The 13,797-nt window shown below is 34.2% G+C and overlaps 1 protein-coding gene across 2 annotated transcripts in view; it reads right to left on the reverse strand.

Annotated features, from left to right (window-relative positions):
- KIAA2026 (KIAA2026 ortholog) overlaps positions 1-13,797 on the reverse strand; it is a 116,466-nt gene that overhangs the window by 45,476 nt on the left and 57,193 nt on the right. For both annotated transcript variants that reach the window (XM_035696652.2, XM_025432074.3), the window contains exon 3: positions 8,313-9,718. In XM_035696652.2, the coding sequence (XP_035552545.1) occupies positions 8,313-9,718 (1,406 nt within the window). The remainder of the gene's footprint in view (positions 1-8,312; positions 9,719-13,797) is intronic.

Consider the following 13,797-nt stretch of genomic DNA (forward strand, 5'->3'; position numbering starts at 1 on the left):
CTTAGGAAACAAGATTTTTCTATCCCTTTAGCTCTGCACTCACCTAATGGGCTGCCTTTGAAAGTATTCAATAACCAGATTTAAAACAAAGTAAAAATATCCCTTTAAAAAGTGCAACTATTCATTTGTGCAATCAGAAAACACTGGGGAAAATAAATCCACATTCTTGAAGAAATCTAATTCATTACCATATACTGAAGTATATCTACTCTGGTGTATTTAACATGACAAAAGAGATACTATATGCATATAATCTCTATTTTTTGAAAGGAACATCTTAAATTATGTTTTGTTTCCACTAGCATTTAGCAAAATCAATAACAAACTGGCTGTTAATTATTCTACAAACATGAGATACAGGGCACTGGACAACTGATGGGGAAAACAAAGAATTATAAAATGGAAACCCTGTACTGCAGGAGATGAAAATCTATGTATGGGAATAAAAAATTAACCGGAAACACTTAAAAGTTAATTTTAGTCCACAATCATTTGTAAACTAAAACCAGTTTAAAAGTTACTATTTTTTGCAGAAGGGAAAATGAGTACACAAAGTAACTGCTCAACACAACCCCTATTGTTCCTTTCTAAGTATTCTATATAGATTATGATCTGTCATGCAAACAGTCCTTTTGATTGCAACATTTTATTCAACGTGGAGGCACAATTCCATTTACAATATAATTGTATTTTCTTCTGTATTCCCTTTTTAACTATATCACAGAACTATAATTTGATAATTTCTAACTTTTGACTCAATCAAATGCATGTATACTATGTCCGAACTACTACAAATTTTGAGTTACTGAGGTTCACATGGATTTTACTCTTATTCTAATAAGTATCAACTGCTGTCAAACATTTACTTTTAATTAAAATGACCTGTCATATTCATAACCCTTATCACTATTATTTGTTTCTGTGCTTACACAGAACCTATACCAAAATTAAACTTCTACAAAATTAGGTTAGGGAGTGGTCTGTTTAACCAATATTTAGGGAGAAGTGATTAAATTCCTGGTATCTCTATAATACAGCTAGAGTAATTTCTAAACTGGGTGCAATAGATACCTCTGAAGGTATCTCATGACTCCAGAGAGAAGAATGCCTTTCCTCTATAAACTACAATATTTTAAAGTTCATAGGAAAAGATTTAATTGCCTGAGTCTGGGAAAGTTATAAAAACAATTTGAAGGAGATGAAATCCTTCCCTATCCTCCCTTCCTCCTCCCCACAGCACTGTTCTAATTAGCTTTTTAAAAATCATTTGATTTTGTTTTTATTCATAAGCACAAGAGGTCACCCTTGATATTCCCAATAAATTCCATATTGTAGCTCCATAGGCACTAATATCAGGTACATTTTCAGTTAATTCTAGAAGTCACTCTTATTTTAATGGATTAAGCACATCAAATGGTTACTGGGTATTTCCTTTCACCATATCATTAGTATATTTAAATGTGATTAAGTAAACAGAAGTAGTATTCTGGTTTAAGCTTGAGTTTTGGAACTAAACTACCTGAGTTTGAATATCAGTTCTAATCAACTATTAGCTGCAAGTTACTTTATTTCCTTGTGTAGTTTCTTGTGTGTTTCTTATCTAGAAAACAGAGATAATGATATCACCTACTTTATGAGAATTAAAGGAATTAAGACATGTAAAGAGCTTAGACTACTGTTAATCACATGGTTAAGTGGTCAATGTTAATTGTTATCTCCCTTAGGTAAGCCATGATGATAAAGGTCTAAACCAAATATTATCTTTAACCTTCTTCAAATTCTTTTACTAACTTACTCCTGCTCTTAGCCCTTCTTGCTCATATGTCCTCTGTGCTACCACTCTACTTTGTATGTATATTAGTGTACATTTATCATGCAGTATTATAATGATTTGTGTTTCTCGTTCTTACTAGGCTGAATTATTAACAGAAATCACATTATTCATTTTGTATTTACAGCATTTTTCATTAAAGAAGTTATGAGAAATGATCCTTAAATAGAATAACCCTATTTTTCTATTTCAACAGAAATTTCACCAATCTGGAGATAGGAAAAGGAAAGCAGGTAATTGTCTATAATTCTTAGGGCCCATCTGAGTCCATTATTTTTTAATAAAGAAAACACTGACAATAAATAGTTTACACAATTTACCAAAGAGTTTTATAACATGATCTAGGAGTGGTAGTAAGAACACTAACATTTATTGAGAGCCTATTATATATCAGACATTTAGCAAGATAATTTATGTAAATTATCTCAGTTAATTCTCAAAACAATCTTCTAAGGTATGCAATACCTCACTTTAATGTGGGATAACAAAATTTAATGTGGGAAGATAAAAAATATTCCTCAAGTCACCCAACTGTGACACTGTAAGTTAGCACCATAGCCAGGGATTCTAACTCCAAAGTCCAAGTTCTTTCCATTATGTAATTTACCTCTTGAAAATCATGGTTACCATTTATTGATTCCTATCACATGCCAGGCACTATGTTAGTAGTATGCATTTGCTATTCCAATTAATCTCTGTTAATGATTGTAGCAAGGTAGGTATTAACCTCATTTTTCACAGATAAAGAAACAGACTACCAATAAGGTAAATAAACTGATAAAGGACTTGTAGCTAATAAGCACTGGAACATATATTTGCACTAGATCTGTCTCACTTCAAAGCTGTGCTCTTTTTATGATAAAATACTGTATTCCTTCAAATGTTCTGCAGGAATATAATCTGCTTCTGATTGATTTACAGCATCTCTTTTGGTGAGAAGATATGCATATACTATTAATATCTTCATTCTCTACCCTCATAAGAATTTGAATACAAATTTTCTGTATTCTTCAGTAAAAATCTGCTCTTCCTTTTTATTATACTACTTTTAAAATGGAGCATGGGAAACTACAAAACCACATAGCCTTATTTGGTAATCTGTTTTTATTCCATGGCAAGATATATACAGGCAAGTTACATACTGCCCCCCAGTGGGCTTCCATTCCTCTACCAAAAGCTTGATCATATTACCCACCTCCACTGCCCTAAGTCACCTGGTCCCATAAAACAGATTACAATTCTCAGATCTAGGATTGTACTAAAGTCAGAAGTCACTTTAAAGCATTTACAGAATTTCAACACAATCCTTGGGCCTAACACATAGACATGGGCAATATAGTTTTAAGAAGCTTCCTTAGGCTGCACTTGAACACTAATTACTAGGCCATATTAAGTTTTCCTTATCTATTTTCCAGGCACAAGTTGACATATGGCCTAGTAATTAGTGTTCAATGCAGCGTAAGGAAGCTTTTTAAAACCATAACCGCTATAGTAAGGAAGCCTGACTTGACAGAAAAACAATGTAACTAAAAATATATTTTACATTTTAACTTAGACTCAGAATTCTAGTCTTTCAGAATGTGGGGATACACCTCTTAACTAGAAAAATGAAGATGTGCCTCAGTTTTTTAATTCTATAAAATCTATATATTGGAGAATAACAATAGCATTTAGCGGAGTTTTTATGAAAATTAAATGAGACAATATGTATAAAAGGCTTAGACTATTGCCTGGTATACAGTTAGCATTACAAGTATTAGCTTTTGAAGAGGAAAAGAGCACAAAGCATTAAAGTAAAAGGACAAGGTGTTCTATCAATTCTTTCATTCTCTTGTATCTTGGCACCTTAAGTTGGTCCTCTAAAAATTTTCCTATGTGTATCTAAAGCCACATAGAACCTGTAGTTAGGTTCTATAATGTTTATCAACAAAATACTGTGAAATTTCTTATAGTAATGGGCCTGGATGTGATCAAATATTGCAGATTACATTGCTGTCTCAGTTATTCCCCATAAAGAAGCTTACTGCTTTTTGCACATTAAGTCTTATTTTAAGCTCATTTCCTTGCACTGGGCACCTGGTGCAATTATTTAAAATAGCATTGCCTGCCCAAAAAGAGATCACCCCAAATTGGCATATTCTTCTCATCATTCAAACTGCTTCTAAAACCTCAACTTTGCAACTTTTTCCTTAAGCTTTTTTGTGTTTTTTTTTCAGTGACACCAGCTTAATTATACCTCCACACTTTTGCTCATATTAGTAACCAATTTTCATTTATCCCATCCCCATTATTTTTCAGTCCTTTATCCTCCGTGAAACCTTCTGAGACTACGATAGCACACTGATTTACCCTCTGCTTGATCTTTTATTATATACTTAACAATTATTAAAACAAATCACATGCCAGGCACTATGGTTCAGGCACCATTTCTGAACCTTAGTTTACACACTTATGAAAGAATAACACCAATTGTCTTACTTATTTTAAGCAGTCTAGAGAAGCTACCACAAAATGATTTCATTAAAAATAATGACCATGTGAGGAGGGGGAAAAGACCCTCCAAACCAAATTGGTTTAAATGAATAACTTAAAACACAGTAAGCTTTTTCTAACAATTGATGTATATTTAATCATTTTGCCTATTTTTTCAGATTTTATAAAAAGCTTTCTAACTTTTAAAATCTACTTGATTTCAGCCAACTCTACCTGCTCTACACAATCTATAACAAAACATCAAAAACAACCAAAAGGTTGGTTAAATAACTACAAAACACACATAACAGAATCCCATGCAATCATTTAAAATGCTACAGAAATCTATTTATCACACAAAGATATTTACAGTATATTGTTATGCAGAAAATAGACTGTAAAATGGTATGTATTAATCCAATCCTATTCAAAAATATAAATGCTTAAAAAGATACAAAAGACATATTAAGGGGTTAAGCTTAGTTGTATCTGAGTTAACCATATTATGTGTATTCATGTATTTATTCAACAGATTCCTAAACAATGTGTTGTGCTAACCTTCTGTCCTCAAGAATGTTATAAAATAAGAGAGACAATGATCAAAATAATGTAGAAATAAATGCAACCATTATAAATAAATTTTACAAATTTTATAAAGTAGAAGTATATGGTGCTATAAGCATGTACAACAGAAACTATTCCAATGTTTTTCTCTTCTATAATGTTTCTAAGAGTAAGAAACAGGCTTAAACACTTGCCATCAGGGAAATACAAATCAAAACCACAATGAGATACCACCTCACACCGGTCAGAATGGTGAAAATTACAAGACAGGAAGATGTGGAGAAAGGGGAACCCCCTTGCACTGTTGGTGGGAATGTGAACTGGTACAGCCACTCTGGAAAACTGTGTGGAGGTTCCTCAGAGTTAAAAATAGAACTACCCTACGACCCAGCAATTGCACTGCTGGGGATTTACCCCAAAGATACAGATGCAGTGAAATGGCAGGACACCTGCACCCCAATGTTTATAGTAGCAATGTCCACAATAGCCAAACTGTGGAAGGAGCCTCAGTGTCCATCGAAAGATGAATGGATAAAGAAGATGTGGTCTATGTATACAATGGAATATTGCCATTAGAAATGACAAATACCCACCATTTGCTTCATTGGTCTCATTCATTTGGGGAATATAAAGAATAGTGAGAGGGATTATAGGGGAAAGGAGAGAAATGAGTGGGAAATATCAGTGAGGGTGACAGAACATGAGAGACTCCTAACTCCTAACTCTGGGAAACAAACAAGGGGTAGTGGAAGGGGAGGTGGCCGGCGAGATGGGGTGACTGGGTGATGGGCACTGAGGGGGGCACTTGGCAGGATGAGCACTGGGTGTTATGCTATATGTTGGTAAATTGAACTCCAATAAAAACATATACCAAAAAAAAACCAGGCTTAAATAACCAAATTAAAATGAACTGAAAAATTAAGAACTAGAAAGAAAACTCTGAAAAATAGATAAAAATGCTTAAAAGTTGCAAAACTGCCTCACAGTGCTCTAAAATTATCCAATCATTCTCAATTGATTTTTCTTTGTACTTTCTATTAAAAATTATCTCCCAGCTACTAAATGCAGAGATTCCACCAAAAATTAAAGCCTGTAGTAATTAATGTAAGATGGATATTAACTACACACAGAATTTGATTCATCCTAAGTGAAGGTTCGTGGATGACATAACTTAACCCATAGCATGTTCTACAAGAATGCTATTACTTGAAAAAAAAGTTCTATGTTCAAATAAACTTGAAAAATACCAGGTTAAACAAAACTAAACAGTTCCTTTTCTTGAAGACTTCCCACAGTCCTTAAAACACAGGCCCAGAATCACCTATCCACAGTTCTTAAGTTCAAAGAGTTCTCAAAACTGGGACACCTGGGTGGCTCAGCAGTTGAGTGTCTGCCTTTGGCTCAGGGCGTGATCCTGGAGTACTGGGATCAAGTCCTGCATTGGGCTCCCTGCATGTAGCCTGCTTCTCCCTCTGCCTATGTGTCTGCCTCTCTCTCTCTCTCTCTCTCTCTCTCTGTGTGTCTCTCATGAATAAATAAATGAAATCTTTTGTTTTTTAATGGTTCTCAAAACTAAAGTTTTAAGAATAATTTGTATGGTAGCAAAACCTGAACAAACTGTTCTACAGTTCTTTCTCGTCTTTATCTCATTTAATCTATTCACACATTTTTCTGTAGAAATTATGTTTACTTACAGGTGCTACCCAAACTCAACAGGAGATGTTACTTACTAAACACATACATCATAATATCCTTCTATAATCTAATGATTTCTGAATTCCAAAACATACCCGATACAGGAGTTTTGTAAAGTGCATGGACCTGTACTAATGCACAAAGTGAACTTATCAGAGGAGGATTTCCACATTTTCCAAACTTGTCACCATGGAGCCCACTTTTAAAAAGACTGAAAGAGGAAACACTGAATTAGGGTTTGCCCAAAACTGACTGTAAAAAGCCACAATGTCTCACAACTAATAAAGGAGCCCAGGGCAAAGCCTCAGAAAGACAAGTGTAGAAAATGATCTAAAACAAATCTTTTGTTGTTGTCATAACATTTTATGTAACACTGTTATAACAGAAGAGAAATACAAATCTGTATTTGCCAGATTTAAGAATTTTTGTTACTGAAGACTTTCTAAAATTTGCTCTGAAGATAAAATTAGAAAGTGTAGAGGCAAGTGCATTATTTTATTTCATACCTGTAAGACTTCTGTACCCACCTAAATAAACATGCTCAGAGAGGGTACATAAATAACTTGCTGAATTTGCTTCCAAGTTTTTTTTCATTCACTCTTCTAAAACTGGACATGAAACTCCCACAAATTTTCTCTCTGATCTATAAATATTCTGAACTTCCATTTAAAAAATGTGGTAACACTTTAATTGCTTACAATATAAATTCCTTTTAATCCAATGCCTAGCAGTTAATATTGGTATAGTCTGTATAGGAATTACATCAATACCTACCCCTGTAAGTCATAATCACCTTAGGTCATGAATAAACACTTAATAAAAGATTTCAGATGACAATGGTAATAAATAATACAATATTGCATACTTATGTATGAACTAGAAAAATAATTCTAATTTAAAACAATTATTTAATATTTTAGAGGCTAACAATTCAAAGAGAACTTGCCAAATCAAACTAAATTTATATAACTTAATGGGTTATTATAAAAGTTAAAAGGCTTATTTCTGAAAGTTACTTTAAGCAACTGTAGTTTTTCATCACCTGGGTCAATGTAGACCACTTTGCGATTTTCAGTTTAACAAATTAAGCCTGTTAATAGTACTTTTATGCTTCCTTATCAATGATACATTACATATTATAAAATATATTTGATTGTATTTATTTAAATAACTAAGATATAACAGTGACTACATCAGCTAAACAAAATTCACTCCTTCATTTGCCAACTTATTATTGAATTATCTTTGTTACTGAGCAAAGACATAAAAACTGAAATCCAGAAATAATGACGATAAACCGAAACTCATTTTAGTGAACAATTCAAGTTTTTCCCAACCAGACAACTTTTTGTAACTTTTTAATACATGGAGTTAATCATCTGTTTTTATCTCACATATCTTCTCGACAAACAAGACATAAACTGATTAAAAGGCAAGCAATAGGAAAAGCAAAAACATCTGAGTAAAGAAAAGAACAACCAAGCATTGAAGTATTGGTTCCTATCATTTATGAGAAGTGGTTTTATTTTTTCTTAGTATTTTTTCTTAGTATACAAAACCTCTTCTGCTCTGGGTTTTAATCATGTGGCAAAATATAAAACTTCACCCCTTAAATACACACACACACACACACACACACACGCGCGCGCGCGCACACTTTTCATTCTATCAGAGTCTTCCATGATGCCTAATTGAAAGAACAACATGAAGTATGCTTAAATGTAATCCTCACCCATTTGTGTTAGCTTACCGGATTTGTGCTTCTTGTGTTTTGCTTTCTTTTTGATGATCAATAACTTATTCTGGATCTCAGGTTTGTAAGATTTGAATGCCAGAGAATGAAGACTTTCACGCTTTCTCTGTAAGTTTTCATTTAAAACATCTTTCAATTTCTTTTTTTTCTTTTTCTTCTTTTTTGCCCTCATTTTAGTTAGCTTGATTTTCTTGTGACTCTGCTCTAACAGAATGTCCCTTACAACTTTGTGGCAGTTAATTTCTGGATGATCACTGTGACTTCCATTTACATGTATTTGGCAAGATTTTAGAGCATTTTCTTTTAATGGACTGGGTTCAGGCTTTACTCTGGAAGCTTCACCATATTTTTCTTGATTTTCTATAAACCTTATTTCACCTGGACTAAGAGGCTCTCCAAAGCCAGTAACTTCCCCTGGACTCCCTGGTTCCTCTAAATTTTCTTTATAACAATCAGTTTTTTTAATTTCACAGGGCCTGTGAATTCTAATTTCACAGCTAGATTTCACATCCATTTCATCAGAGATGTCATGATTATCCAAGTTCATTTTAGTAGAACCCCAAGTTGCATCAAAATTAAGTTCTTGCTCTTTTTTGAAGCCAGAGGACAGACCTCTACTACACCTATGTTCACCATTGCTTGTACTGACATAGTCACACTTTAATTTCTCCAGTTTGATCCGAGGTACTCTTTGTATTTTAATGGGTGGAATTGGAAATTCTGGGGCCTGAAAAGGTCTCTGTTTATAAATCCGTACATCTGCACCACAAAACTGTGGAAAATGCACATAAGCATTTTCCAAATAATCATAACCAAGGATAACTTCCCTGCATTCATGAATAGGCTGTCCAAGTACAGCATCTTGAACTTCTTTTTGTGTTTCATAAACAAAGTCACAGAGACCCTTAAGTAACCACACTTTTTGGTAAAAAGGCAGTTCATGAAAAGGTTTTTCTTCCAATGGATTAACTTCTCCAAGAACTTTAAAAAACTGAGGACATAACCCAAGCTTTTCAGCACAGTTATCGGGATTTTCAGTCTGCCCTACAGCAGTGTACCACTGCTGTACTTTCTGCCTTAGTGCTGCTTCCCAGGTCCTATAAGGCAAAGTAGGTCTTCGATGTAAGGTAGGTCTGCGATGAGGAGGACTTAACAGAGAAGTCATTATTTTAGAAAGAAAAGCATTACACTGAGGCATTAGAAGACAACGTTCCAGTTCGTAAAAGACTATTTCTGGCAAATTTAGAATTTGCTGGGCTAAACAAAGAAAATGCCCAATAGCTGGAATTTCCCACAAGGTCTCCATACAAGTTGGAGCTGCTTGAGCTAGTAGTTTTCTTTCCCATTCTTCCATTTCCTTTTGACTAGCTTCTTCTGCTTCTTTTCTTTCCTGCTCCCGAAGCCTAAAGAAAATTTGACAAATTATACTCTTATTAAAATAGAAAATACTAAAAATACTAAGTTTTTAGTGTAACATTAATCTTCAGTTAACAAGGCAACTAGCTGTTCCAGTTTTTAGCATCAGAACAGTGTCCCATTAAGATGTACACTCTTTGTCTTTAGATGACGAAATATACATATAATTTGATCCTGGGTTTTATCATTGACATAACTGCCACCCAAAGTAAAATTCTTCACCTTATGATATGTATAAACTTCCAAATAAATGAAAAAAAATTTTAAGCATATTTATTAAACAAAAGCAAAGATTACTTTCTAAAAGTAATATGTTGTCATTTAAGAGCTAAAAAGGTATTTACATCCTTCGACTCCGTAATTCCACTCTTAGAAAATTATACTAAGATTGTATTTGTCAGGGCTAACTGGTCAGTGTTAGCTTTTAACCATATGACAAAAGCAAAATTATAAAGAAGTTGTACTATTAGAAATAGAACTACCCTATGACCCAGTAATTGCACTACTAGGTATTTATCCAAAGGACACAAAAATAGTGATTCGAGGGGGCACATGCATCCCAATGTTTATAGCAGCACTGTACACAATAGCCAAAGTATGGAAAGAGCCCAGATGTCCATTGACAGATGAATGGATAAAGAAGATGTGAGACAGATAGACAATGAAATAGTACTCAGCCATCAAAAAGAATGAAATATTGCCATTTGCAATGACAGGGATGGAATTAGAGGGTATTATATGCTATATGAAATAAGCCAGAGAAAGACAAATACATATGGTTTCACTCGTGTGGAGTTTAAGAAACAAAACAGATGAACATAGGGGAAGGGAAGGGACTTATTTTATCAAATAAAATAAGATAAAAACAGAGAGGGAGGCAAATCGTAAGAGACTTAACTATAGGGAACAAACAGGGTTAGGGTTGGTTGTAGGGGGTGGGTGGGTGAGGGGATGGAGTAATTGGATGATGGGCATTAAGGAGGGCACTTGATGTAATGAGCACTGGTGCAACTGATGAATCACTAAATTCTACCCCTGAAACTAATACATCATATGTTAACTAAACTGAATTTAAATTTTAAAACTTTTTAAATAAAGAAAGAAAGGAAGAAAGAAGTTATATTACACAACTGGGAAATAAGCTGGCTATTATTATGTAGCCACATGATCTAAGGGACGTACATACCCAAGAGAAATGAAAAGATCTATCCCCACAAAAACCTGTATATGAATGTTCATAGCAGGATTACTCACAATAGCCAAAGAATAGAAACACCCCAAATGTCCATCAATTACACAATGAATAAATAAAATGTGGCATATCTGTACAATAGAATATTTGGCAATTAAAAAGAAAAATAAAGTGCTGATATATGTTACAACATAGATGAACCTTGATACTATGATACTAAGTGAAAGAAGCCATCCACAAAAGACTACATTTGTATAATTTAATTTACACGAAATGTCCAGAAATCTATGGAGATAGAATGTAGGTTCATAGTTTCTTAAGATTGGAGAGCTTGAGGGAAATGGAAAATGGGTATTTTGGTTTTGTTTTGAGAATGACTTGTTAGTGGTCTTTCTTTTTCCAGTGATGAATGTTTTAACACTGACTGTGGCCATGGGTGAACAAGTCTGTGCATACAATAAAAGCAACTGAATTTTATACTTTAAAATAGGTGATTGTATGGTGCATCAATTATATTTCAATAAAGTTGCCAAAAAAAGAAAACATAAAGTTTGGGAAGGAGAAATAACAACAACAAAGGAGGGAAAATATAATAGGCATGGTATCTGACCACTGGCTATTCATCTGTACTCTCACAGTGTTATCTGCAAAACAAATACACAGTAAGAATACCCCTCTGGCAATATCAGAACATTCTCTTTTACAAAACAAGCCTACTTATATACTTCTAGCTAAAGGATCACACTATAGCTACCTTGGTATTACAGATACAACAAATTATCTTATCAAGTAGTCCTGGTTTATTTTAAACAATTAAAAAAAAACCTTTCATAAGTGATTGGACATTTATGCGTACTGATTATATTTAAACAATCAATGTTAGATAATCTCCATAAAATTCAATTTTTTTTCAAATGTACTTACAGTTTTGAAGACTTTAAACCTTTTACTAAATGGAGATGCTGGTGGGCTGGTAGAATCTGGTTTCCTAAATACAAAGCTGGGACTCTGAAACCCCACACAATCAGTAGAAGGTTGTACCAGAAACAACAGCCCCTTCCCGTCCCCAGTTAAGGGGCTATAAGAAAAATTGTCTTCACAATAGATGTGGTAGATGGAAAAAAATAAAATCTCTCCTAAGAAATTGTAACTATAAGCTGATTCTCACATGGATCTATTGCCATTCACATTTCTGGGAGCTCAGAAAAACATCACACTAAGAAAGAAGTTTAATGTGGTCTCAGCCAAATTTGTTGTCTGGTACTCAAACAGAAAAAAAAAAAAAATCTCTAAGGAAGTGTAACTTACACCTAGATCTTTAAAAATCCCCACTGATATAGTGACAAAAACGTAGGTCACAAAGATTAACAAAATATAAAAAGAAATAAGGTACTATGAAGGGCACGAAAAAAATAATGGCCCCTCAAAACTATAGATATAGGAATTATAGAACATACAAAATACGACGTTTAGTGAAAAGAAACTGAAAACATGGTTGAAAAAAGACTACAAAAAACAACAAAGCAGTTGTGGAAAGAAACTGAAGAGAACTTCTAAACATGAAAAACAAAAAATGAAAAAAGTTAACTCTTCAATAGCCATAATGAAGGCCAACAGACAATGGAATATAGTTAATATACTTAAAAAATAACTATCAATGTAAATTCATATTCAGAGTAAAAATAACTTTCAAAAAGGAAGACAAAATTAAAATATTTCAGACAAACAAAAACTCAGTATTTGTGATGAACAGACCCCATCTATAGGAAATTCTTTTTTTTTTTTTAATTTTTTTTTTCTTTATTTATTTATGATAGTCACACACAGAGAGAGAGAGAGAGAGAGAGAGAGAGGCAGAGACACAGGCAGAGGGAGAAGCAGGCTCCATGCACCGGGAGCCCGACGTGGGATTTGATCCCGGGTCTCCAGGATCCCGCCCTGGGCCAAAGGCAGGCGCCAAACCGCTGCGCCACCCAGGGATCCCAGGAAATTCTAAAAGATGTTTTTCAGATGGGAAGACAGGCCTCTCTGCCTAAAGATCAGAGACAGGAAAAGAGCAAAAAAGTGGTGATATATAATCTAAATACTCATGGTATAAAATAATGATAAAAATGTTTAGTGGACTTTCTTTTTTAAAAAAAGGTTTTATTTACTTCAGAGACAATGATAAAGAACATGAATAGGAGGGGGCAGAGGGATGGGGAGAGAGAGAGGCAGGATCCCCACTGAGCAGAGAGCCCAAAATGGGGCTCAATCCTAGGACCCCAGGATCACAACCGGAGCTGAAGATTAACTGACTGAGCCACCCAGGTGCCCCTGTTTATAGACTTTAAAAAGAAGATAGAATTAAAATACATTATAACAATAGGAAATAAACTGTGCAAAAAACTATTAAAGTATTCCAGGGTGCCTGGGTGGCTCAGCAGTTGAGTGTCTGCCTTCGGCTCAGGGCATGATCCTGGAGTCCTGGAATTGAGTCCCACATCAGGCTCCTCGCAGGGAGCCTGCTTCTCTCTCTCCTTGTGTCTCTCATGAATAAATAAATAAAATCTTAAAAAAAAAAAAGTATTCCAAGGTTTCTGCATTAATCAGAAAGAGGGTAAAAATATGGATTGATAGATTGATTTTAGGCTTTGATAGTAAATAACGAATGTGAAAATTTCTAGGGTAACTACTAAAATAATAGACTTTATGATATTCAGAGTAGCAGAGATGGAAATATGGAAGAAAAAATAATACAATATTCAAAAGTGGTGGGGTGCAGCCAAAGCAGTATTTTGAGGGAAATTTATAAATGAAGAATATATTTAAGATGGTGGAGCAGGAGGATCCTGAGCTCACCTCATCCTAGACACCAAGGCAACTACATCTAAC

Source organism: Canis lupus, chromosome 11, assembly GCF_003254725.2.
Source record: "Canis lupus dingo isolate Sandy chromosome 11, ASM325472v2, whole genome shotgun sequence".
NCBI lineage: Eukaryota > Metazoa > Chordata > Mammalia > Carnivora > Canidae > Canis > Canis lupus.